Here is a 21,717-nt window from a genome sequence, read left to right as displayed (position 1 = left end):
TAAAAAGCCTCAAACAGAGTGTCAAACTGCATCGGGAAGGCCGGGGAGGGTTCGGGGGCGGAAGGGAGGGGGGTAGGAGATCAACCAAAGGACTTGTATGCATGCATATAAGCATAACCAATGGACATAAGACACTGGAGGGTAGGGGAGGCCAGGGGATTGTCAAGGGCAGGGGAAAAAAAGGGACACATATGTAATACCCTTTGTAATACTGTAAGCAATAAAAAACAAAACAAAACAAAAAACAAACAAAAAAAAGAGTGTCAGGCACTTGACTTAAAGCCAGTATTTGAAGACATTGTCTATTACATTGTTCATTCCTCCTAGGATTTGATTTTGGGGGAAATTTTTTCTCCCTTAAAGTAATGGTAGGTTTTTCTTTGTGGCTATATCCATAATTATACCTACATCTAGTTATATAAATATTGATGTATACATATGGGCATATATTTTTTGCCTTGGTTGGGAGAAACTCATATCATTTTTTTTCAATAACAAAAAATAAAACTAAATACATGTTCATTAAATAAAATTTAGCAAATAGAGAAAAACATGGAAAACAAAACAGCCAGAATTATACCACTTAAAACAATCTCTGAAGAACATTTTAGAGTATTTTAAAAATGTCTTTATTAGTTGATTGATTTTAGAGAGAGTGGAAGGGAGAGGGATAGAGAGATAGAGACATTGATGAGAGAGAAACTTTGATTGGCTGCCTCCTGCATGCCCCCTGCATGCCCCCTGTTGGGATCAAGCCTGCAACCCCCACATGTGCCATGACCAGGAGTTGAACCAGTGACCTCTTGGTTCATGGGTTAACACTCAACCACTGAGCCACACCTGCTGGGCTTAGAGTATTTTTCATGGTCTTTGTATTATGTACTATTCAACTTTGTAAAATAGAAGTAACCACATATACGTTCACATTTTAATCCTATTTTTCCAAAGGTAAATTTAACCTTTTACTATATAGCTAACTTGATTTTCAATAGTAGCAAATTTGCTCTCTTCTCTGTTTCATTCATTTTCTAGTTCTATTTGAACAAGTGTATTTTATTTGCAACTTTTACTCTAAATCACCATCATGTCCTCACTAAAAATTAAATAGTTGGTCCTCTCAGGTGGAGCATGGCCCGGGGTGTCCAGCAGCACTGGAGGCCCTGTGGGAACATCCAGCCCAGGGCTGGGCTCAGGAGATGGGGTGTCTGCAGGAGATGGGGCCCCAGGAAAGTGCGAGCCAGGTGTCATCCTCCTCACTGAAGCAGGAATTCTCAGGGAGAGAGAATCTGTAGGGATGTCTGATTGGGAGGGGAAGTGGGCGATACGGCAAGTCCAGAGGACCCCTGAGAAGTGTAAAGGCGCACTGGGAAGCACACGGCCTTGGCTGTCCCAGACCAGCTGTGGCATTTGGGCAAGTCACTTTACCTCTCTGAACTTCAGTTTCCTCATTTAAAATGTGAGTCAGAAAGTGGATAAAGCTTTGCATTGAGTCTTGAAAAAGTACTCCCACAGTAATAGTGTCCAATTATTCATAGATGAAAGGTTGATCCATACATTTACTAACAAAGCTTAAAAGTAAGTCTTGAAAAGATCAAGTAAATTCCAATAAAACCTGCACCCACATCCTCTTTACCCAATCATGTATTGAGGGACACTTTCGTAGCCTGTGTCCATATATACAATGGAATACTACTCAGTCACAAGAAAAGATGAAACAATTGCTGTTTGGGACAACCTGGATGGATCTGGAGAATATCATGCTAAGTGAAATAAGTCAGAGATAAAAAGTCAAGAACCATATGATTTCACTCATGTGGAATATAAAACTGAACGTGATAAATGAACAAACAAACAAAAACTCATAGACACAGACAACAGTATGGTGGTTACCAGAGGGGTTGGGGTGAGGTAGTAAAGGTTATAGGGGCTCAAATATACGGTGATGAAAGGAAACTTGACGTTGGGTGGTGAATACACAATGCAATATGCAGATGATGTATTATAGAATTGTACACTTGAAAATATAATTTTATTAACCAATGTCACCCCAATAAATGTAATAAAAAACTGTCTAAAAACAAGCTCTAACAAAATGTAAAGGAGTAAAAATAAACTTAAAATCTATAAATCTAAAAAAGGAAAATAAAATGTGATCATAACACATCCTTTGCAAACTTGGTGTGAGGAGTCAATGTAGTAACATGTGTGAAGCGCCTGGTATAGAGAATATGTAACAAAAACCGAGCTGTCACTGTAATTGCATCTGGGAGTTGTGGTAGACGGTGCAGCTGACAGTTTGGATATTTGAAGGTCAATTAAAGAGATTTGGGAATGTTTCAAAGATGCAATGAAATTAAGACCACTTCCCTCATACATCACTGAACAGGGGGATGAGAGGGTGGCTGTGTCAGCAGAAAGTGAAGTTCAAAGTGAAACTCACTGAGATGTACAGGGCTTCCCTGGGCTTCACGCAAACTCACAGGAAGGTAGAGGGTGAGGAGGGGTTGGGGGACACCCTTCTTATCTGGCATGAGATCAGCCTTGAGCAGAGGAGGAGTTCTCTCTCAGGGACTCGGATAGGGATTCCCTGACCACCCCCTCCCCACCCACAGGACTCAGTCTTCGCTTTCAACCCTCTTCTTCTGGGGCCTCCATAGTGCTGGTGTCACTGCTCAGGGCTTCCAGGGTCAGTCCTTCCCACCCATCACGTCCTTGATCCAGTCCACATAATTGAGCACTTTGGTGTAGAAGCCGTACCCTTTGCCACACCCAATGCCCCAGGATACGATGCCCGTGGCCACCCAGTGACGGGCATGGGCATCCCATACTACATAGACGCTACCACTGTCCCCCTGGCAGACACTCTGCTGCCGTGTCTTCTCCCCGACACAGAACATGTTATCGGAGAACACCTCAGCCCTCTGTTTCTCTTGAAGCCAGGCCTCGCAGGCCTCCCTTGGGGCAACAGGCAGCCTTGAGTATTTCAACTCGGTAGTCAGCCAGCCCATCTGCACACCAAACCCACTGACGTAGCCCATCAGGCCACTGCGATAGAGGGTCTCGTTGTCGGGCAGACAGACCGGGAGGAGGTGGGGGCCCAGGGGGACACTGTGCTGGAGTTCCAGGAGGGCAATGTCCCCATTGAAGTTGTAGGACTCGTTCTGACGGTAGTCTGGGTGCACAACCACACGGCGCACAGGGTGGCTCCCCAGTTTTATCATCTCGTCTATGCCTGTGTGGCCCAGGAACACGTCCACATTCCTCTTCTTCCCGAGAAAGATGCTGTCCTTGGGATAGATGGTGTGGGCGGCCGTGAGGATCCATCTGTCGCCCAGCAGGGCCCCGCCACCACGGCCATAGATATTGGTGAAGGCTTGCCAGGGGAAGTTGCCCAGCTTAGCTTTGGAAGAACCCTGGGCCTCCTGGTTCTGGGCGATGGGGGTGACTGGCTGTCCACAGACTGGGAGAGAGGAGAGGTAAGGGTGAGAAACCAGCATGCATCAAGCCACAATGATTAAAGACCTACTTCTGTGAAGTGTTCTTCCTCCTGCCTCCTGAGCCATCTTAAGCTGCTTTTTTACACTCGGTGGGACCACCCTGAGCAAACTCATGTAGCAAGCAGAGTTTGCCTTCAGTGCCTCTTGCCTCTGTTTTTTGTGTAATTTCTTCATTTAAAAAATGTTTTTATTGATTTTGGAGGGAGAGGAAGAGATGGAGGGACAGGAGAAGAGAGAGAAACATTAATGTGAGAGAGAAACATTGATTGGCTGCCTTCTGCATGCCTCCCACTGGGGATGTGGGGGGATGGAGCCTACAAGAGCCGGAATCCAACTGGTGACTCTTTGGTGCATGGGGCGATGCTCAACTAACTGAGCCACACTGCCCATGGCCATTTCCTCAGGCTGCCCCTAGAGCTTTCTGTGGATCAGGAGTAAAATCTGAAAAATTTATTCAAGTGGGTTAGAAAGGCAATGGTTGGACTGAAAAAATGGGTTTCAAAAATGGTAGGCTTGAATCCTCATATACTGCTGATGGGAATTTACAATGGTGCATCCATGTGGAAAACAGTTTGGCAATTCCTCAAGAAGTTAAATATAGAGTTAGGATAGGACCCAGCAATTCAACTTGTAGGTATATACTCAAGAGAACTGAAAACATGTGTCCAAACAGAAGCTAGTACATGAATGCTCATAGCAGCATTGTCTATAAAGGGCAAAAAGTGGAAACAATCCCAATGTCCATTCAACCAATGAATGGATAAACGAGATGCGATATATCCACACAGTGGAATTCTGTTCACTCATGAAAGGAAGTACGAATACGAGCTACAATGTGGATGAATCTTGAAGACATTGTGCTAAATGAAAGAAGCCACGCACGAAAGGTCACATATTGTATGATTCCATTGATATGAAATGTTCAGAATAGGCAAGCCCATAGAGACAGAACACAGATTAGTGGCTGCCAGAGGATGGGGAAGGGGAGAGTTGGAAGGGTACTGGGTTTCTCTTTGGGTTGATGGGAATGTGTTGGAATTGGTGGTAATGGTTGCACAGCATTGTAAATAGACTAAAAATTACTAGGTTGTACACTTTAAAATGGTGAATTTTATATTATGTGAAGTTTATTTCAGGAAAAAAACCCAAACAAACAAAAAAGGTGGACTTTCTGGCCCTGTGGGATCTAAGAAGGAAGATGTTTTGGGGACAGAGAGCCTGTCTGTGTATTCCTAAAGCGTACCATACCAAGAGAGGGTTTCCTCTTATTACAACCCTGCCCCTCTTTCCCCTTCACTTTTCCATCTGATTAACTTCCTTCACGCTTTTGCTTTCTTGGTTGTCTCTTTTTTAAAGATATATTTTTATTGATTTCAGAAAGGAAGGGAGAGGGAGAGAGAGAAACATCAATGACGAGAGAGAATCATTTATTGGCTGCCTCCTGCACGCCCCAACACTGGGGATGGAGCCTGAAACCTGGGCGTAACCTGGGCATGTGCCCTGACAGGAATCGAACCATGACCTCTTGGTTCATAGGCTGATGCTCAAACACTGAGCCACACCGGCTGGGCTTGATTATCTCTTGATCTTTGAAGAATACGGGACAAGCTCCTTGCCTCTTCTTTTCTGGACTTTTTTGGTTTCCCTCTTCTTCCGCCCCTTCTGCCTTTATTTCCTCTTTGTATTTGAAGGCTTTCCTCTAACCCCCTGTATCCTGTTCCACAGGCTCCTGCTTGGAAAGTGGCCATAATCACAGCACTGGCAGGTCACTACTCACCAGGCACACAGCGAGGAGCCTCCTCCTTGTCCAGCGTCTCTTTCCCAGGGGTCTGGACTCTGCAGGTGAGTGTCTCTGAGGAGTGAAATGAGGTGAGGCTCAGAATTGGGAGTTGGGGCTAAAAAAGTAGGTTCCACAGGCCCCTTGGTGGAAGTAAGGCAGCTAGAAGCTGGTTCCCCGGCAGGTGGGACTCACCTGCTGGCACCGCCTGATAATAGGGCTCCTGGCAGTGGTTCTGGATCTCAGAGTTGTCCCCAGGTGTGTGTATGGCCTCAGAGTCACCACTAACCTGGCTGATGGGCTGACTATTGTTCATACCTATAGGGAAAAACATAGGACCTAGAACAGAATTGCAAACTGGCACCCCAGAGAGTGATCTGGCCCATGGCCATGTTTACTTTGACCTGTACAGTGTTTTTTGTTTTCTCTTTAAACATTTGAACTTTTTTTCACTGATCAGATGGTCAAGGCTAAAAAACAAATAACTAGGATATGGGGAAGCGGGCATTTTCAGACATGATTAGTGGGAGTATAAAGTACCAAAACCTCTTCGGAGGGAAATTTAGCAATGCCAAAATTAAAAATGCATTTTTTTCACCTAGCATTTCCATTTTTAAGAATTTACCCTCATATGTGTGCTCCAAGATGTCTATGTAAGATATCCATAACAGTACTGTCTGTGGCAGCAAAATATTTACCAGTGGAAGACTGATTAAACACATTATGACACATTAATCAAAGGAATATTATATGGCCATTAAAAATAATTAGGCAATGCTAGCCACATGTATATGGAATGATCTTTAAGATATATCACTGAAAAAAAAAGATATATCACTGAGTGAAAAGTGTCAAATTTAAAACATTGTGAATGCAGCACACACACACCTACCCACACAATTATATTTGAATGGCATAGCATGTCTTTGGAAGAATATCCAGGAAATGAAGAATAGAGTTGTTTCTGGACAAGATAGCCAGGGACTAAGGGCCAGAGATCAGAGAAAGACTTACTCTTTACCACATTTTGGGGATATTTTTATAGTGAGCATATATTATCTTTAAAAAAATTCTGAGTTACCAATTGAAAAACAATTGGTAACCTTTGGCTTCTCTTGAAAAAAACAAGATGATCTGCAAGTTCTGGGCCAGTAAATAGTCATGGAAACAACTGTTGAGCAATGGCTGCCCTTTAACTGGCAGCTCATCAGCAGAGGCCTGGAGGGGGCAAGGAAGGTGTGGGCCTGGGTGTTCCTGAGCCCCCAGTGTCAATAGTCACTCAAGTTTCTGCCTGTGGCTTCAAGGCACCAGGGCCATGGCTCTGGGCAGAGAGTGCGCCCCCGAGGGACACTCACTCACGGCTTGGTAGAGGACCAGGAAGCCCTTGTGGAGGCCCGTTGTTCTGTCCACAGAGGAGGCTGGTGCAGGGAAAGTCAGCCGCAAACTGTTCCCCGAGGACACAAACTCCCTCTGACCTGGGGGGCTGCCCAGTGGAGAGCCCACTTGGCCATAGAACCGGCTTGAATCCATCCCACTGGCTGTGATCTGAAAGGAGAGGGGGGCAGGCAGGTGTGGGGTGAATTTGCAGCACAAGGGGTCACAGGGTCACATCATGGGGACAGGCTTCATCCCCATCTAGGAGGTCTGTGCTCCTCTGGGGCTGAGAAGCTGTTCTCTGTGGAACCTTGCTCAAGTAGCTTCCTGTTCCATTATTGACCCCCCAGTTTCTTCCAGACATGACCAGATACCTTGCATATTTCTTTAGCCTGCTATAATTGTCTCATAAAGTCTACCATATTTACCTTCTTTCAAGAAGCTCCTTGGGAACAGAGTCAATAATGTCATAAAAACGATGTTTGGTGACAGATGGTTACTAGACTTATTGTGGTGGTCATTTTGTGAGGTATATTAATATTGAGTCAATATATCGAACTCCTGAAACTAACATAATACTATATGTTAATTATAACTAAAAATAAATCAATAAAAAAGAAGTTCCTTGGAAACCCTAGGGTTCTCCCAATAGTCCACTGGACTGTAAGTTCCAAGAAGGCAGGAAGTACATCTATTCCGCTGGCCACTGAATCCCTGATGCTCAACATGGTGCCTATAGCACCACGGCTTTGAATCAACGACGATGCAGACAAAAGTTCCTTCCATCCAACCCCATCACCTTCTTCTTTTCTGAGTAACTTCCTGTGGGCCAACAGCTGTGACGCAATAAGACCCTCTGCAAACACTTAGCTGGGGTTCCTGGTCTTTCCTGTTCTCCTTCTTTTGGAGTGTCCCTCCTCTTACCCCATGCACTGTAAATAAAGCCCCACAAGGCGTGGGAAGCTAAGGACACAAGTGTACACAGTGTGGATACTCTGGCTATTGTTGTTTAACCCCTTCCCCGGCAGAAACGTGTATACTCGTTTTCACAAAATGTTCTTTTTCAGTCGTCAACGAGTATACTAAGAAAATATGGTAAAAAAATATGGTTTATAGGAAGACGAGTTACAAACTGTTTTCATAACCAGCATCAAAAATACTATATAGAACCAAAATAAAAAAATTAGTCTGAAAAAGAAACGTTTTTAACAAAAAAATTGTTGGGGAAGGGGTTAACTTACATGTTCTTTGAGCAGGGTGCCCCTGTGTCAAACCCTTTTGACTGCCTCGCCCCTGCTCAAATTCCTTTCTGTGGGTTCCCCAACCCAACGCAGGATACCTTGGAAGGAGTTCCCTTGACTGATGCTTCATGCTTAGTCTCTATTCTGGGCACATGGCTCACTGCTCAGCTCATTTTATTTTTAAAATTTTATTCCTGATTTCATATTGACCCACAACCTGCATCCTTGCTAGTTTTTCATTCGCTTAGTCTTCCAAAGCCTCAAATTCCTTTAAGAGGCCATCCAGCCTATCTCATTGCGATCACATTAACCGGGTAAACGTTGGCATGAAGAAAATTTCTCAGTCACCCCAAATGCCTTGCTTGGGCACATTCCAATACTGTTCTTTTCCTCAGAACAACAACAAACTTAAGCCCCATATTTAAGAGACTCATTATCGCTTGGGGGAAGAAGCCTTTTTGCTCTCTGAAACTGTCCTTTACTGGTCTACTTGGTTGTCAAACTCCTCAGCTTTCTTTTTAGCTTCCTCACAAGTTGTTGGCTAAATAGAATCACTTAGGAGTCTAACTAGCAAAGCAGAATGAACACACGGCCTTGAGTCCTAAGACTTTGCTCTTAGGACTGTGTGACATGGACAGTTGCTCAACCACCTCAGATCTTAGTTTCCTGTCCTGTAAAATGGTCTGTGAGGCCTCTTGCTGTCAGGGCAGCATGTCCTATGGCAGCTTTCCAGTATGTCCCTAAAGAGCAGTGGTGAAGATGATATGAAATACCTGCTCATTCAAAATTCATTGTGCTGTGTGTTCTACACGTATGGCAAGCTTGGATTTCATTTATTCTTTCATTTATTTCTTTGAGAGTTATTATGCTCTATGTGCAAGACACTATGTTAAGTGCAGGGATACAGACATGAATAAGACATGGTTCTGCTACTGAGGAGCCCATAGTCTGGTTGAGAATATTGCATTTAAGGTGTGTGTGTGTGTGTGTGTGTGTGTGTGTGTGTGTGTGTGTTGCCCTGGCAACAGAGAGGAGAAAAGAATTCTATTCCTGAGCTTGAATTTCCTCAATGACAAGGGAAGAGTCAGTCTGGGCTTAAAATTGTCCATGACTAAGAACAGGGCTCATGGTAGGTGCTCAGTAGAATCGGTTGAATTGAATATAGTCGGCTTCTGGTGAAATCTGAAGTTTTAAATATGCATTTATCTCAAATCCCATTAATATGACAGCAAAGGGGTAAAATGGTGTACATGGTCAAGGACAAACAGTGAGAGATGGCAGCAGATGAGCGATGCCAGTACATCTTGAAAGGTGGAATGGAGATGCAAAAGGGACAGCCTGACTCTGCAGAGGTGGAAGCCAACATAAAGCAAGCAGGTTCCCTTGGCAGAAATTACGATAACCAGGCCCCTGTGAGGGTGGGGATGAGAGAGAGGCTTAGAGGAGCCTCTGTAGGGCGACCTCAGGATTCTGGATCCCTTTGCTCACCCTATGCATCCAGATAACTTTCGGGCTCACCCTGGCAGGAGACCTGAGTGTGAGTCAGAGACCCTGGACTTGGGGTCCCCTGGGACACTTGGTAGAGGGAGTGAGGCCAGAATTGAAAACAGAAGGATGAGGTGAAAGTCTACATAGCAAACAGTGAGATGCTACTGCTTGTTTACTAGAAGGCTGGCAACTGTGATCAGGAGACCAGAGGATTCCTCTCCGAGGCTGGCTGTCCTCAAAGAGAGGACTTCTGCATACTGACACTGGGGGCCCCCCCACAGACATCTAAGTCACCTTGTTGATAACCCTGCTTCAAACTTGTTTCACAAATTTCAGCTCTCACACAGAGCATCCAATATCATTCTAGTACTTCATTATTAAATATGAATGGACGGCCAAGGATTATCAAACATTGTAGGAGAGATGAAAAGCAGAGACTAAAAACAAATGAAGAGTAAAAAAGAACTTGGAAAATACAGGAACTAGAAGAAACATTTAAAAATAACTCTATCATAGGGAAAAGAGTATTGTCTAGTAAACAGGAACAGTATTCTGTAAAAAGGCACATTTAGAAAATAAGAATGAGGCTTTAGACATAAAAATGTGTCAACAGAAAATAAACCATTACAGTTGGTATTTAAAAGGGGGAAATCACCCAGAAAGTGGAACAAAAAGACAAGGAGATGGAAAACACAACAGAATGAATAGCAAAACTACAGAATCAGTCCAGAACATACAGCAGCTAAATCACTGGAGTTCCAGAAATCAAAAATAAAGCAAGTAGATATGTGTAAATAATTTAAGAAACAATACAAGAACATTCCTAGAATTGAAGGACTAGATTAAAAGAATCTCTAGATTCAGATAACTCTGTACAACCAGTAAAAAGCACATAATGAAAGTTCAGAATACTGGTAGTAAAGAAAATATTCCAAAAGCTCTAGAGAGAAAAAAACTAAGGATCAGGACTCAATGCTATCAGACTTAACACAAGAGCCAGAAGACAATACCATCACATTTCTGAGAGAAAATGACTTCCAACCTAGAATGCCACCCGGTTAAACAATCCATCACTGTGAGGGCAGAACAAAGACATTTAGGGTTATGTAAGAGCCTCTGACATTCACTCCCACATACCTTTTCTGGAGGAGAAAGTGCTCCTACAAAAGGAGGGAGTAAACCAGGAAAGACATGGTGATGGGATTCAGTTCCAACACAGGACAGGCAAAGGGAATCTCCAGTATGAGGGAGAAGGGGGCTCCCAGAAAGTGTGAAGGCTTAGAGAACAAAGAATTCAGACTGAGGGAAGAAACCATCAAGAGGTCTGTAGGTGAGTGTCACCAATAAAAAAAGAGGACTCCGAGATTGACATTTGTACTTGAATGTGCTGAGAAGAGATTTACTCTCCTGGCTAAGAGTTTGGGGAGGTCAGTTACAGAGAACTAAGCAAACCAAAGATTAGAACAAAAACCAACAAAAAATTCCAAAGAACTCCATGTAATGATTGACTCCTAGAAACCAAAGTTGGAGAAAACAAACAAACCTATAATTATTGTACTTCACTGGCTCAGATCTGAATATTTTAAAGTTATAATAATATAAATAATGACTCTAGATTTAACAAAAAAATGACAGTATTGGTAAACTGGGCGGATGGAGGAGGGGAAATGTAGATGGTGAAGTTCTGAGGTAGAGCTAGTCCTATCATCTATAGTTGAACGTTCATGGGTAATATTGCTAGACAGATGTGAGCAGAGCAAGGCCAGGCACAGAAACTCACAGGGCAGAAAGCCCCGGCTGCCCAGCAAGGGGGGAAACTGGGAAAACAAGGACCTCACCCCCAGGTAACCTATCCTCCCCTAGCACATCATGGCTCATGCGGTTTGGACCCCTGGTCTTTCATATCGATGGTCAGGTGGTTTAGACCCCCTGACCTTTTCCTCCTTAAAGATAACATCGAGGCCTCAGTTGTATTTAGCTCCAGGTCCAGAAAAGCAGCAAAACCTGACAAGTGACGCTGTGGCTGCCTCAGGACAAGCCTTGTTGACTAGTGACCCCCTGCCCTGGCACTGACCAGTCAGTAGAGCACACCCAGAAAACTGATGAATATTCTATTAAGACTCTTCCCTGAGACCTCCCCTAAGATTTCCACCTGCAAGAGAGAGATACATATGCTTAGGACAAAGGACCCCAGTGCACACACTGCCCCAGGGGAGCACGCCGGCACCGTTCCCTTCCCCCTTCTTTTTAAAGGGACCCCAGGAGACTTGTAACCAGAGGAGCAATGGGCAGCGGCAGCTCGCCCCAGGCTAACCCCCCGAACCTGTCTCCAGGACCCCCTTTTCTCTGGCTTCTCAGTGAGCCAAAGCAGCCCAGCCAGGCTTTCCTGTGGCTTCTTCTATGGCCTTCCTTGCTTCACTGTCCTGAGGATATTTTTGCTGCCATCATGGATACTATACCCTTTGGCTCAGTGTCGTGTAGCCCTTCCTTTTGGATATCTCCAACTCCTATCCCCTTTTCCCTAAATAAATTAAAATTTCTTTACTCACTGCCTGAGATGGCTATTTAGCCTGCCCGTGCATCACCAACTTTACCCTTTCAAATGTGTTTTACAAAACGCAAACAGAACCAGAATGAGCATGTTAGTGATACAGATGAAAATAACTACCAGATGAAACAGCTACATGAATTGTAACTAATTGCCCCAGTTTTTTGGGGGGGGGGGGAGTAGGCTGGAGACAGCTGTTTCTCATTATATGCCTTGTAGTACTCTGATTAAAAAACAACAACAGCCCAAACCGGTTTGGCTCAGTAGATAGAGCATCGGCCTGCGGACTCAAGGGTCCCAGGTTCGATTCTGGTCCAGGGCATGTACCTTGGTTGCGGGCACATCCCCAGTGGGGGGTGTGCAGGAGGCAGCTGATTGATGTTTCTCTCTCATCGATGTTTCTAACTCTCTATCCCTCTCCCTCCTCTCTGTAAAAAATCAATAAAATATATTAAAAACAACTATGTGCATGTATTATTTTGATATAAATAAAACTTAAACCAAAAGATAACATGAGGTACTGTTTTTGAAGTGTCCTTATTCGGATAATGCCCTTACCCTAAGAACTTCTGCCATAGCTCCTCTAAGGTAAACCCAATCACCAAATCTTTTGTTGTTATTCATGCCCAGCTGCCTGCCCTGACAGAGCAAGTATTCAGGTGTGTTTAATGACTGACGTGTGAGTCCTTGCTCTTTATTCTAGGGATTGGCAGTATTTGTGTGTTCCTTTGGGGCCAAGATGGTAGCAGAGCCAGGGACAGGGCTGCTGGCGGAGGCTGTATACCTGGGCAGACCCCGGCCTCCCAGGTAAGCCCGCCTGTGCCCTTGACTTAGGCTCTTCATCCATCCTCTGAGGTTCAGGACACTTCCCCCCCCCCCCGCCCCCTGGGCTCCAGGCCGGAGGATCCCTCCCCAGAGTCCCTCCAGGACCCCAGCTCACGGTGACAGAGTCCGGCTCACAGTCCTGGGACAGCTCCAGGTCCAAGTCCTGCAAGATAAGCTTCACAGCAAAGCCCTCCGGGGCCTGGATGACAGTGGTGCTCTCTTGGCCTTTGAGGTATGGCTCTGGGTACCCTGGGGAGGTCAGCTGCTGGGGTAGCTGCTGGGCCAAGAGCACAGAGCCCTGCGTGGGGCAAGCCTGGAGGACTCCCCAGAGAAGCAGCCACCACCTGTGAGGGGGTGAGGGCAAGATGAGGCCTGTGGAGTCATGAGGAGTGAGGGCAGGCTATGCCAAGGGACTGAGGGACCAGGCAAGGCATTAGCAGCTGTGGCCTCAGCCCTTGAGGCCTGGCACCTCTGCCTGCTCCCTTATCACCCCTCTCTGCCCCAGTTCCTCCAGCCTCCTACTCAGCCTGAGTAGGAGTTTTCCACCATTGCTATCTCCGTGGAGAGTCTCGTACAGAACTGGGGGCTACTTTCTGCTTCAGCAGATCCCACCCCCACCCTGGGAACTGAGGGAGACATGGTGGCACAAGTGAGGGACAGTTAGATGTTAGTTTCCTGGCTCAGAGCATCGGGCTTGATCACCCCCAGGAAAGGCTGCTAGAAGCTACCGGCAATTTCTAAGTCCCCTCTGCATTCAGTGGCTCTGTGTGTGTGTGTGTGTGTGTGTGTGTGAGTGTGTGTGTGTGTGTGTGTGTGTGTGAGTGAGTGTGTGTGTGTGTGTACATACACCCCTGGGTCCCACCCCATCCTTTTCCTCTCCTCCAGGCCTCTCCAAGGGCACACTCACATCATGCGTGCGCAGCTTATGGAGTGGGGGCTTCCCCAGAGATAATTCGCCACCTCTGAGACCAGGCATCTGGAATGGGCCATCTGGGACCTTAGAGAGGACTTGGCCCAGGCTAGGGAACAAGAGGTGGGGCTGGAGAGGGCCCTGAGGGGGAGGAGGGAGCATTTACTGGAAATGGGTTGAGTAATTCTCTGGTTCCTTTTTCTAATTCTCTGGGTTGAGCGCCACCTACTGTCTAATTTGGGGATAGCTCACCCACCGCAACTTAAGGCAGTGGTTCTCAACCTTCCTAATGCCGCGACCCTTAATACAGTTCCTCATGTCGTGGTGACCCCCAATTTCATTCTTACAAATTAAAGCATAGTGGTTAATCACAAAAACAATATGTAATTATATATGTGTTTTCCGATGGTCTTAGGCGACCCCTGTAAAAGGGTCTTTCGACCCCCAAAGGGTTGAGACTAAACCAGATGTGGGCTTCAGAGATCAGGGGCGGGAGGGCACTGACTCTGGGCTCTCTTGGACTATTTGTACAAAATAGTAAATGGTAGGGTGGTTCCTTGTGAGATATGGCTGTTGCCTTTAATCAGCCATACCTTTCCCTCCCTGACTTTCCACTCATTTATGTTACCAGCCTACCCATTGTTGAACTTGAAGTGTGTGACCTGTGACCTTGAGCTTCTCCCCCAAGCAAGTCTGGGGCCCTCGCTTAGGTAACCTTTTGCTCACAACCCCTGGAAGCTGCTCATCCACCAGGGTCAAGTTGGCACAGGGCTGGGATTAGGCCCCGACTTCAGCTTCTTTAGGCAGATACCAGGGGCCATGACGAGGCACAGAGGCCACGCTCCCTAGGAGACACTCACCCACGGCTTGATAGGGGGCCAGGAAGCCCTTGTGGAGGCCAGTGTTCCTGTCCTCAAAGGAGGCAGGTGTGTGGAAGGTCAGCAGCAGCCCCTCCAATGGGGCTGTGATCTGAAAGGGAAGGGATGGGGGTGGGGGGCAGGCAGGTGTGGAGGATTCTGCACCACTAGTGGTCACAGGGTCACATCCTGGGTGGACTCCAGTCTCGTCTCGAAGCTCTGCACACCTCTGGAGCTCAGAGCCATACCTTTCTTTGGGCCACAAAGGCTGCCAAGAATGGCTCCTCACCTCTTCTAGTGCTGTCAGTCCACAATTCTTCCAGGAGACACTCTGGGAACCCTTGGGGCATTCCCAAGCAATCTGCTAGGCCCGGGCTCACATCACCAATGTCTACGAGGGCTCCTAGCCCATATACAGGGTCAGGAAATGTGTGTGGTTGAGTCTTGGAAGTATGGCTAGAACGTCTCTTAGCTGGCTTCTTCCCTCTTCCTCCCTACACTAACCCTCTAATCCTCCTTTATTCAGCCCCACTGTTGCTTTAAGATTTTTTCTGCTACCACTCTGTGGACCTGACTTTTCCTTTTCCTCCATCCCCACAGAATACTCCCTCTTGCCCCCAACAAACACATATGGTTGTAATTTAACTATCTAGTAACAGTGAAAAAAAAATTAAAGATACAAAATATACTGAAAAACGGTATACTTCTGTATATATATCTTTAAATTTTTTCTTTATTGATTAAGGTATTATATATGACCTCTGTATGTTCTTAATCCTGTAATAGTAATAAGTAGCTCCTTCCGGGCTCTCTCTGGGTCATTCCAAATGATCAGGCTCTTTCCCAAGCACCATTCCTCTGGGGTCCTCCCCTTCCTAGAGCCTTGTCCAAGTCCAAGGGACAGCTTGGGGGGCAATCCCTGTCACCCCCATTCCATGAAGTAATCTCTACTCCGGGTGCATGCATGCTGCTCAGGTCCCTGGTGGTGTGTATGTTCTCTTCCTTCTCGTTACTCTGCTTTTATTTGTCCCTCTCCCTCCTTCCCTCCCTTTCTCCAGGCCTTTGTGTTCTCTTTCATCCTCCTCCTTGCTCTAACTTCAGCTCTGACAACTTCCTCTCCTCTGAGCATCTTATTGCTCCATCTTCCTGGGGAGCCTCTGACTCAAGAAGGAAGTTTCCTGTTGGGCTTAAGAATTATTATTGTTGGCTTGACCGGCCAGTGTGGCTCAGTGGTTCAGCATCGAGCCATGGGCCAGGAGGTCATGGTTCAGTTCCTGGTTGGTCCATATGCCTGGGTTGTGGGCTTGTGTGGACCTGACTTTTCCTTCTTCCTCCATCCCCATGGAATGCTCCCCTTTGCCCCCAACAAACACATATGGTTGTAAGTCAACTATCTAATAACAGTGAAAAAAAAGCCACAGACGAATTCCAAATCCTGAGGTAACTGAACTCAGGGTTTTACTGCTTCTCTCTTTTTTCTTTTCCTTTTAAATTTACTTTTCAATTACAGCTGGCATATAACATTATATTAGTTTCATGTATCGCTTCTCGGCCTTTTGGCTAAGATCAAGTGTAGTATCTGTTCTTATCAGTTTAATATTAGTTTCATGTATACAACATAGTGATTAGACATTTAGATATTTGTATACCTTATAAAGTGATCCCCCAATAAGTTTAGTACCCACCTGACACCATAGTGATTACAATATTATTGACTATACAAGAGGCCCAGTGCACAAAATTTATGCATGGGTAGGGTCCCTAGGCATGGCTGGTGAGCAGGAATCATTGGCGGGGCAATCAGGAAGGGGGCCCTGCTGGCACCCAGCTTGGCTGGCCTGGCATCACCCACTCGCCAGCCCCGCCCCACCGCTGATGCTGCGGGGTCAGGGCCTGTGGGCTGGGGGGAGCTCCTGCATTGAGCATCTGCCCCCTGGTGGTTAGTGCGCATCATAGCAACTGATTGTTCCTGTGGTCATTCTGACATTTGGTCGATTTGCATATTAGGGTTTTATTATATAGGATTCCCTATGCTGTATTTTACATCCCTTTGACCATTTTTATAATTGGCAATTTATACTTCTTAATCCCTTTCGCCTTTTGTCCATCCCCTCCACCCCCTCTCCCATCTGGCAACCATCGGTTTGTTCTGTGCTCCTCTCTTTCCTTTTCCAGCTCTTCCCATAGGCTGGTTCCTATCTTCCCTGGTTGATCACCGAGCATGGACTCCTTCAGTTAATTCAAATAATTGCAGAATCTTAAATCTCTGATAAGAAATCAAACAGAGTAATGGGATTTTATCTTTATGCTTGAAAGGAGGAAAAGAGAATCCCAAAGGTATTCTTCTGTTTTAACAGATAAGCAATAATCTCACAAGTATTTATGCTTTCTGGAAAGTAAAAGGTTAATTAAATTGTTTATGAGTAATAAGTTATCAATGATCAATCAGAATTGCAGACTTTTAACGTGTATAGACTACATGGTCATAAAGCAATCATCTTTGAAGTCTGAATGTCTTTAAAGATTCCTTTGTGTAAATTACACTCCAAAGATGACATAAATATAACACGGAACAGGATTATGTAGTTTCATACCAGTGAGATTAAGTGTTTTTGGTTCTCCACTTTATCAGAATCAACGGTATGAGCAGAATCCTGTCTGATCTTCTGCAAGGCTAGGCTAACAGGGAGTACACTCTGTCCTCATCTTGCTCAGACTTATTTTGTTGGCATTTGTGAGGCTTGCTGTTTAAAACCAAGCACCAGAATTTCATTTCAGAGGATTTAGAGGGAACAAAGGGCAGGTTTGAGGAGCTTAAAATGTATAAAAGAAAAGGAAAAGTTAACAAGTGTAAATATTGGACACATTAGGTCTCTCATCTATAATTGTGAGTCAGGTCCCTCACTCCAGGCCAAGGGAGAGGGCTTGGCCTGGACGAGGCAACGGGGCTGTAGGTAGGGAAGGCTCTGGGGAGCAGGAGGAGCAGAAAGTTACTGGAAATACAGTGCTTATCAACACGACTTTAAATCTCCGGAGTAGACTCCACTGTGGTCTGGCTTGGGGATGACCGAAATAGTGGAGCTAATTTTTACCTCAACTGAGGCTTGACATTTCTGAGACCGGGAAAACTGCTTAACCACCAACAATCAGACTTACCTGAAGGAAAAGCTAAAGAAAGTTCTCTGGGGACCAGGCCAGCTGCCTATTTTTTGTTTTTAAATTCTCTTTCTCAAAGCCTCTATTTCCATTTCTTTATGCTCCTGGTTCTCTACCTCTGCCTTCCTTGTCTAGGCCGGGTGCTTTGGGGAGAAGGCCGGAGGCCATGTGGCAGCACCAGGACCCGACCTCGTTCATCTGAGGTGGGGGAGAAGGGAAGCCTTTGGTGCAGGCAGTAGAATTCACCTCCGTGGACTCCTCCTCAGTTTCTGGTCTGCACTGCTCCTCCTTGCCCTGAGTTGGAAACCTGGAGGTTCAGCTGGTGTTTGAGGTCCTGCCTTCTCATTGGATGTCAGAGCAGGTCAGGTGGCTGGCTGGGGACTGCTTGGCCCATGGTGCTTAGAAGTCCAGGTTGGGCCACTTCTTATCAGTTGAGGGAGGAGTCGAATGAAACCCCAGAAGAGGAAACTTTCTATTGACACCTGCAAGTAAAAAGCCAGGACCTGCTGGAACAGCCAGCCCATGACCCAGAGGGGCCATAGCATGAGTCCACAGGGATCTGTCCTGGAAGGAGGGGTGCTGAACCAACCACTAGATCATGAGGGGTAGGGACCCCATAGTATGATAGTCCTTTGTTTCTCTGATTATGTTTCACTGTAGCTACTCCTTCATCATCCAGCCATCTAAACACCTAGTAGCCCTAACAATACTGGTGACTTCTGCATTGATTGCCACCCACCCTGCCTCACTTTTTTTGAATCACTCATCACTGATTCACTTTATTGTTGTTGACTCTGATAGGTCTAGCAAGATCATTAGTACCATACCCACCAGGGTATTGGTTGGCTGCCTCCTGCATACCCCGCATTGGGGATCGAGCCTGCAAACCAGGCATGGGCCCCGAACCACAACCTCATGGTTCATAGGTTGGGGATCAACCACTGAGGCACATTGACTTGGTGAGCAATAGAAACTTTAAGAAAGAACCAAATGTAAATTCTAGAACTGAATGATGCAGTGTGTGAAATTTAAAAAATTACTGGAAGGGCTTAATAGAAGAATGGAGATGGCAGAAGAAAGAGTCAGTGACCTTGAAGATAAATAGAAATTAATTCAATCTGAAGAACAGAGGAAGGCATTTTTTTAAAGTAGAAACTCAGGAATAGTGGAACAATATATTAAAAAAACCCCTCTAATATGCATGTTCTTGGAGTGCTAGAAGGAGAGAAGAGAATGAGGCAGAAAAAATATTTGAAGAAATAATGGCTGGAAATTTCCCAGCTGTTGAAAAAGGCATCTATCTTCAGGTTTAAGAAGTTTAATAAATTCAAAGCAGAACTAAAAATAAACAAAAGAGCACACATGGGCCCATCAAAGTCACATTGCTGAAAACTAAAGATAAAAAGAAAATCTTGAAGGCATCCAGAGAAAAAGAACACATCGCAATCACAGAACCACATTTTCAATGTCACTGCTTTCTCATCAAAACCAGCACAGACCAGAAAGCAGTGGAACAACTTCTTCAAAACATTGGAGGGAAAAAGTGTCAACTCAGTCTTGTTTTTCCAGCAAAAATATTCTTCAAGAAAGAAGATGAAATAAAAGCATCTTCAGATAAAAAGAAAACTTAGAAAACTTGTCATCAGCAGACCTGCATTAAGAGAGATGCTAAACTTCTTCAGGCTGAAGAGAAAGAAATCCAGATGGAAGAACAGAGTCGCTGGATGGATAAAGAGAAATGGTAAATTTGTGGGTAAATATAAAATATATATTTTCCTTAATATCTTTAAAATACATATGCCTGTTTAAAGCAAAAATTATAACATCGCATTGTGAACTTTATAACATGTGTAGATTTAATATGCATGGAAACCATAGCATAAAGGATGAGGGGAGACTTACTAGTATGTGGTAACGAAGTTTCGTCATTCAACAGTAAGTCTAAAAAGACTGAAAAAGTGAAGGATGCAGTTCTCTGTAGAGCAGTGGTTTTCTTTCTTTCTTTTTTTTTTTTTTAAATTCTTTATTAGTTAAGGTATTACAAATGTGTCCTCATCCACCCCATTAAACCCCCATCCTCTCCCCGCCACCCCCCGACTCATGCTCTCATCCCCCTGTTGCCCATGTCCATTGGTTTGGCTTATATACATGCATACAAGTCCTTTGGTTGATCAGAGCAGTGGTTTTCTATTTGTGGTCTTGGGCACGCTGGGGATCCCTGAGATCCTTCGATGGGGATTATGGGGCCAAAATTATTTTCATAACAATACTAAGATGTTATTTGCTGTTTTCTCTCTCTTTCTCTCATGAATGTATCAGGGAGTGACCAGAGGCTACGCGAGGTATGTCAGCATCATCCCTTCTCAACTAATGGAACACGTGCTTATTTATCCTTACATTTTAATTTTTTCTCAGTTTTAATGTTTTATGCAGTGAATACAAATAGATACAACCCACACAGACAAGGGCTTTTTGGGGTTCTCAATAATTTTTAAGGGTATAAAGCTTGAGTCCAACTGCCCTAGAGTGATCACTAAAAAAGAAAAATTTAAAAAAGAAAGGCAAAAAGATATAGCTAAATGCCAATGGATAAATTGAAATGGAATTCTGGACCCTAAATGGGATTAATTTGGGGGACTTGTTGCTAAAAGGGTGACCTATTAGAAGTTGTCCTGGTTTATCTACGACTGAGGGGTTTCTGGGACACAGGGCTTTCGATCCTAAAACTGGTTCGGTTCCAGGCAAACCCAGACAGTGGTTATTTCTAGTCCTTCAATCATCTATTTTTGTTCCCCTTTTCCTTAGCTAATGTGAGCCCATGATGAGCCAAGGCTACATCTGCTCTATGCATGGGTCCCCAAATATAGGTTAAGATGATTGAATAAAAGAAATAAAGGGAGCAATCTACAAAATTGTAAGTACACAATGTTCGCAAAAATAGAAACACGAGAACAATCTAAAACAACTGTGACCGGCCCAGCCGGCATGGATCAGTATTTGAGCATCAACCGATGAACCAGGAAGTCAAGGTTTGATTTCTGATCAGGGCATATGCCCGGGTTGTGAGCTCATTCCCCAGTGTGGGTGTGCAGGAAGCCGCAGATCAATGATTCACTCTCATCGTTGATGTTTCTCTCTCTCCCTCTCGCTTCTTCTCTGAAATCAATAAAAATATATTTTAAAAAGTAAAGAAGTAAAACAACTGTGACCATATTAGAGTATAAGGCGATGGGTGACTTAAAAAATGTTTCTCTGTTTAGAGAAATTTATGTGATGTTATTAAATCACTTTAATAATTATAAAATAAATGTATTTAAAATGATAATTGTGACCAGATGGCCCCTTCTAAGGCAAACAAGATTAAAAGGATGAGGTCCTGGATCCTGAAGATGATGCTAAGACCCTGGTTCCAGTGGCATCTTTAGGCCGTGTGATCAATGAACTTTTTGCTCTTGGATATAAGCTTAGGCCAGGCATGATTCTTTCAACCTTGGGGAGCTCATGCACACTGTCTCAACTCTTCCCCTCCATTGGAATTTGTTTCTCATTGACTGAGAAGGGGCAAAGGGCAGAAGCAGGGAGAAGGGACAGTCTTCAAAGTTGTGATGTGAGGGTTGGGAAGGATGGAGAGAAAGCCGAAGTCCATGGGTGTGAGTGTAAGAAGTGCATAAACATGTTTTCAGAATTTGGATTGTTATTTTTGAAACTCCGGCTGGTGCTGCCACCTGCTGTCCTGCATAGGGAAGGACTTCCTGTGGCAAATGTCTGACTTTTACCGGTTGCTCTATACTATTGTCTTTTAATATCTAATAACTACAACATGAACTGTTCTGATCATTTCACCCTCCCTTATGTAATGGACATACTAAGCTGCCGGCTGGGTGGTTTTTGATATGTGGGGTAACTATTTATTCATATATCCCTGCCAGCAGGGCTGGGAGGCCTTGTTCCTTAGGACGACTGACTGTCTTTATGCCCCAGAAACATCACAGGGTCTGAACCAAAAGGAATCTTCTCACAGCCCTGGCACTGGACTGCAATGGC

The 21,717-nt window shown here is 44.8% G+C and overlaps 1 protein-coding gene and 1 long non-coding RNA gene across 3 annotated transcripts; one reads left to right on the top strand and one right to left on the bottom strand.

Moving 5' to 3' along the window:
• Nucleotides 1–2,085: 2,085 nt before the first annotated feature.
• On the bottom strand, nucleotides 2,086–13,763 carry C1RL (complement component 1, r subcomponent-like). 2 transcript variants are annotated; one of them, XM_006757546.2, is made up of 6 exons: nucleotides 13,658–13,763; nucleotides 12,866–13,094; nucleotides 6,630–6,819; nucleotides 5,470–5,592; nucleotides 5,275–5,349; nucleotides 2,086–3,460 (listed from the first exon to the last, which is right to left on the bottom strand). In XM_006757546.2, the coding sequence occupies exons 1-6, from the start codon at nucleotides 13,738–13,740 to the stop codon at nucleotides 2,688–2,690; spliced, it is 1,473 nt and encodes a 490-aa protein (XP_006757609.1). In that variant the 5' UTR covers nucleotides 13,741–13,763; the 3' UTR covers nucleotides 2,086–2,687. The 2 variants fall into 2 exon arrangements, with proteins under 2 accessions (XP_006757609.1, XP_015415434.1); XM_015559948.1 differs by lacking the exon at nucleotides 12,866–13,094.
• A 4,051-nt stretch (nucleotides 13,764–17,814) lies between these two features.
• LOC107182107 lies at nucleotides 17,815–20,737 on the top strand. Its single transcript, XR_001512825.1, has 4 exons — nucleotides 17,815–18,034; nucleotides 18,475–19,414; nucleotides 19,993–20,015; nucleotides 20,479–20,737. It is a non-coding gene; the product is annotated as an uncharacterized LOC107182107 (long non-coding RNA).
• Nucleotides 20,738–21,717: the final 980 nt, after the last annotated feature.

This window comes from Myotis davidii, unplaced genomic scaffold, assembly GCF_000327345.1.
Source record: "Myotis davidii unplaced genomic scaffold, ASM32734v1 scaffold13, whole genome shotgun sequence".
In the NCBI taxonomy this organism is placed as follows: domain Eukaryota; kingdom Metazoa; phylum Chordata; class Mammalia; order Chiroptera; family Vespertilionidae; genus Myotis; species Myotis davidii.
The sequence above is the reverse complement of the archived record's forward strand: the minus strand, read 5'-3'. Positions and strand labels throughout refer to the sequence as shown.

Coding starts and splice junctions, on each gene's coding strand:
- C1RL (XM_006757546.2), bottom strand. CDS start 13,740: ATGGCCCATTCCAGATGCCTGGTCTCAGAGGTGGCGAATTATCTCTGG. Junction 5,593..6,629: donor GGTCCTCTACCAAGCCGTGA/GTGAGTGTCCCT, acceptor TTTTCCCTATAG/GTATGAACAATAGTCAGCCC. Junction 3,461..5,274: donor GGCTCCTCGCTGTGTGCCTG/GTGAGTAGTGAC, acceptor CCTCTCTCCCAG/TCTGTGGACAGCCAGTCACC.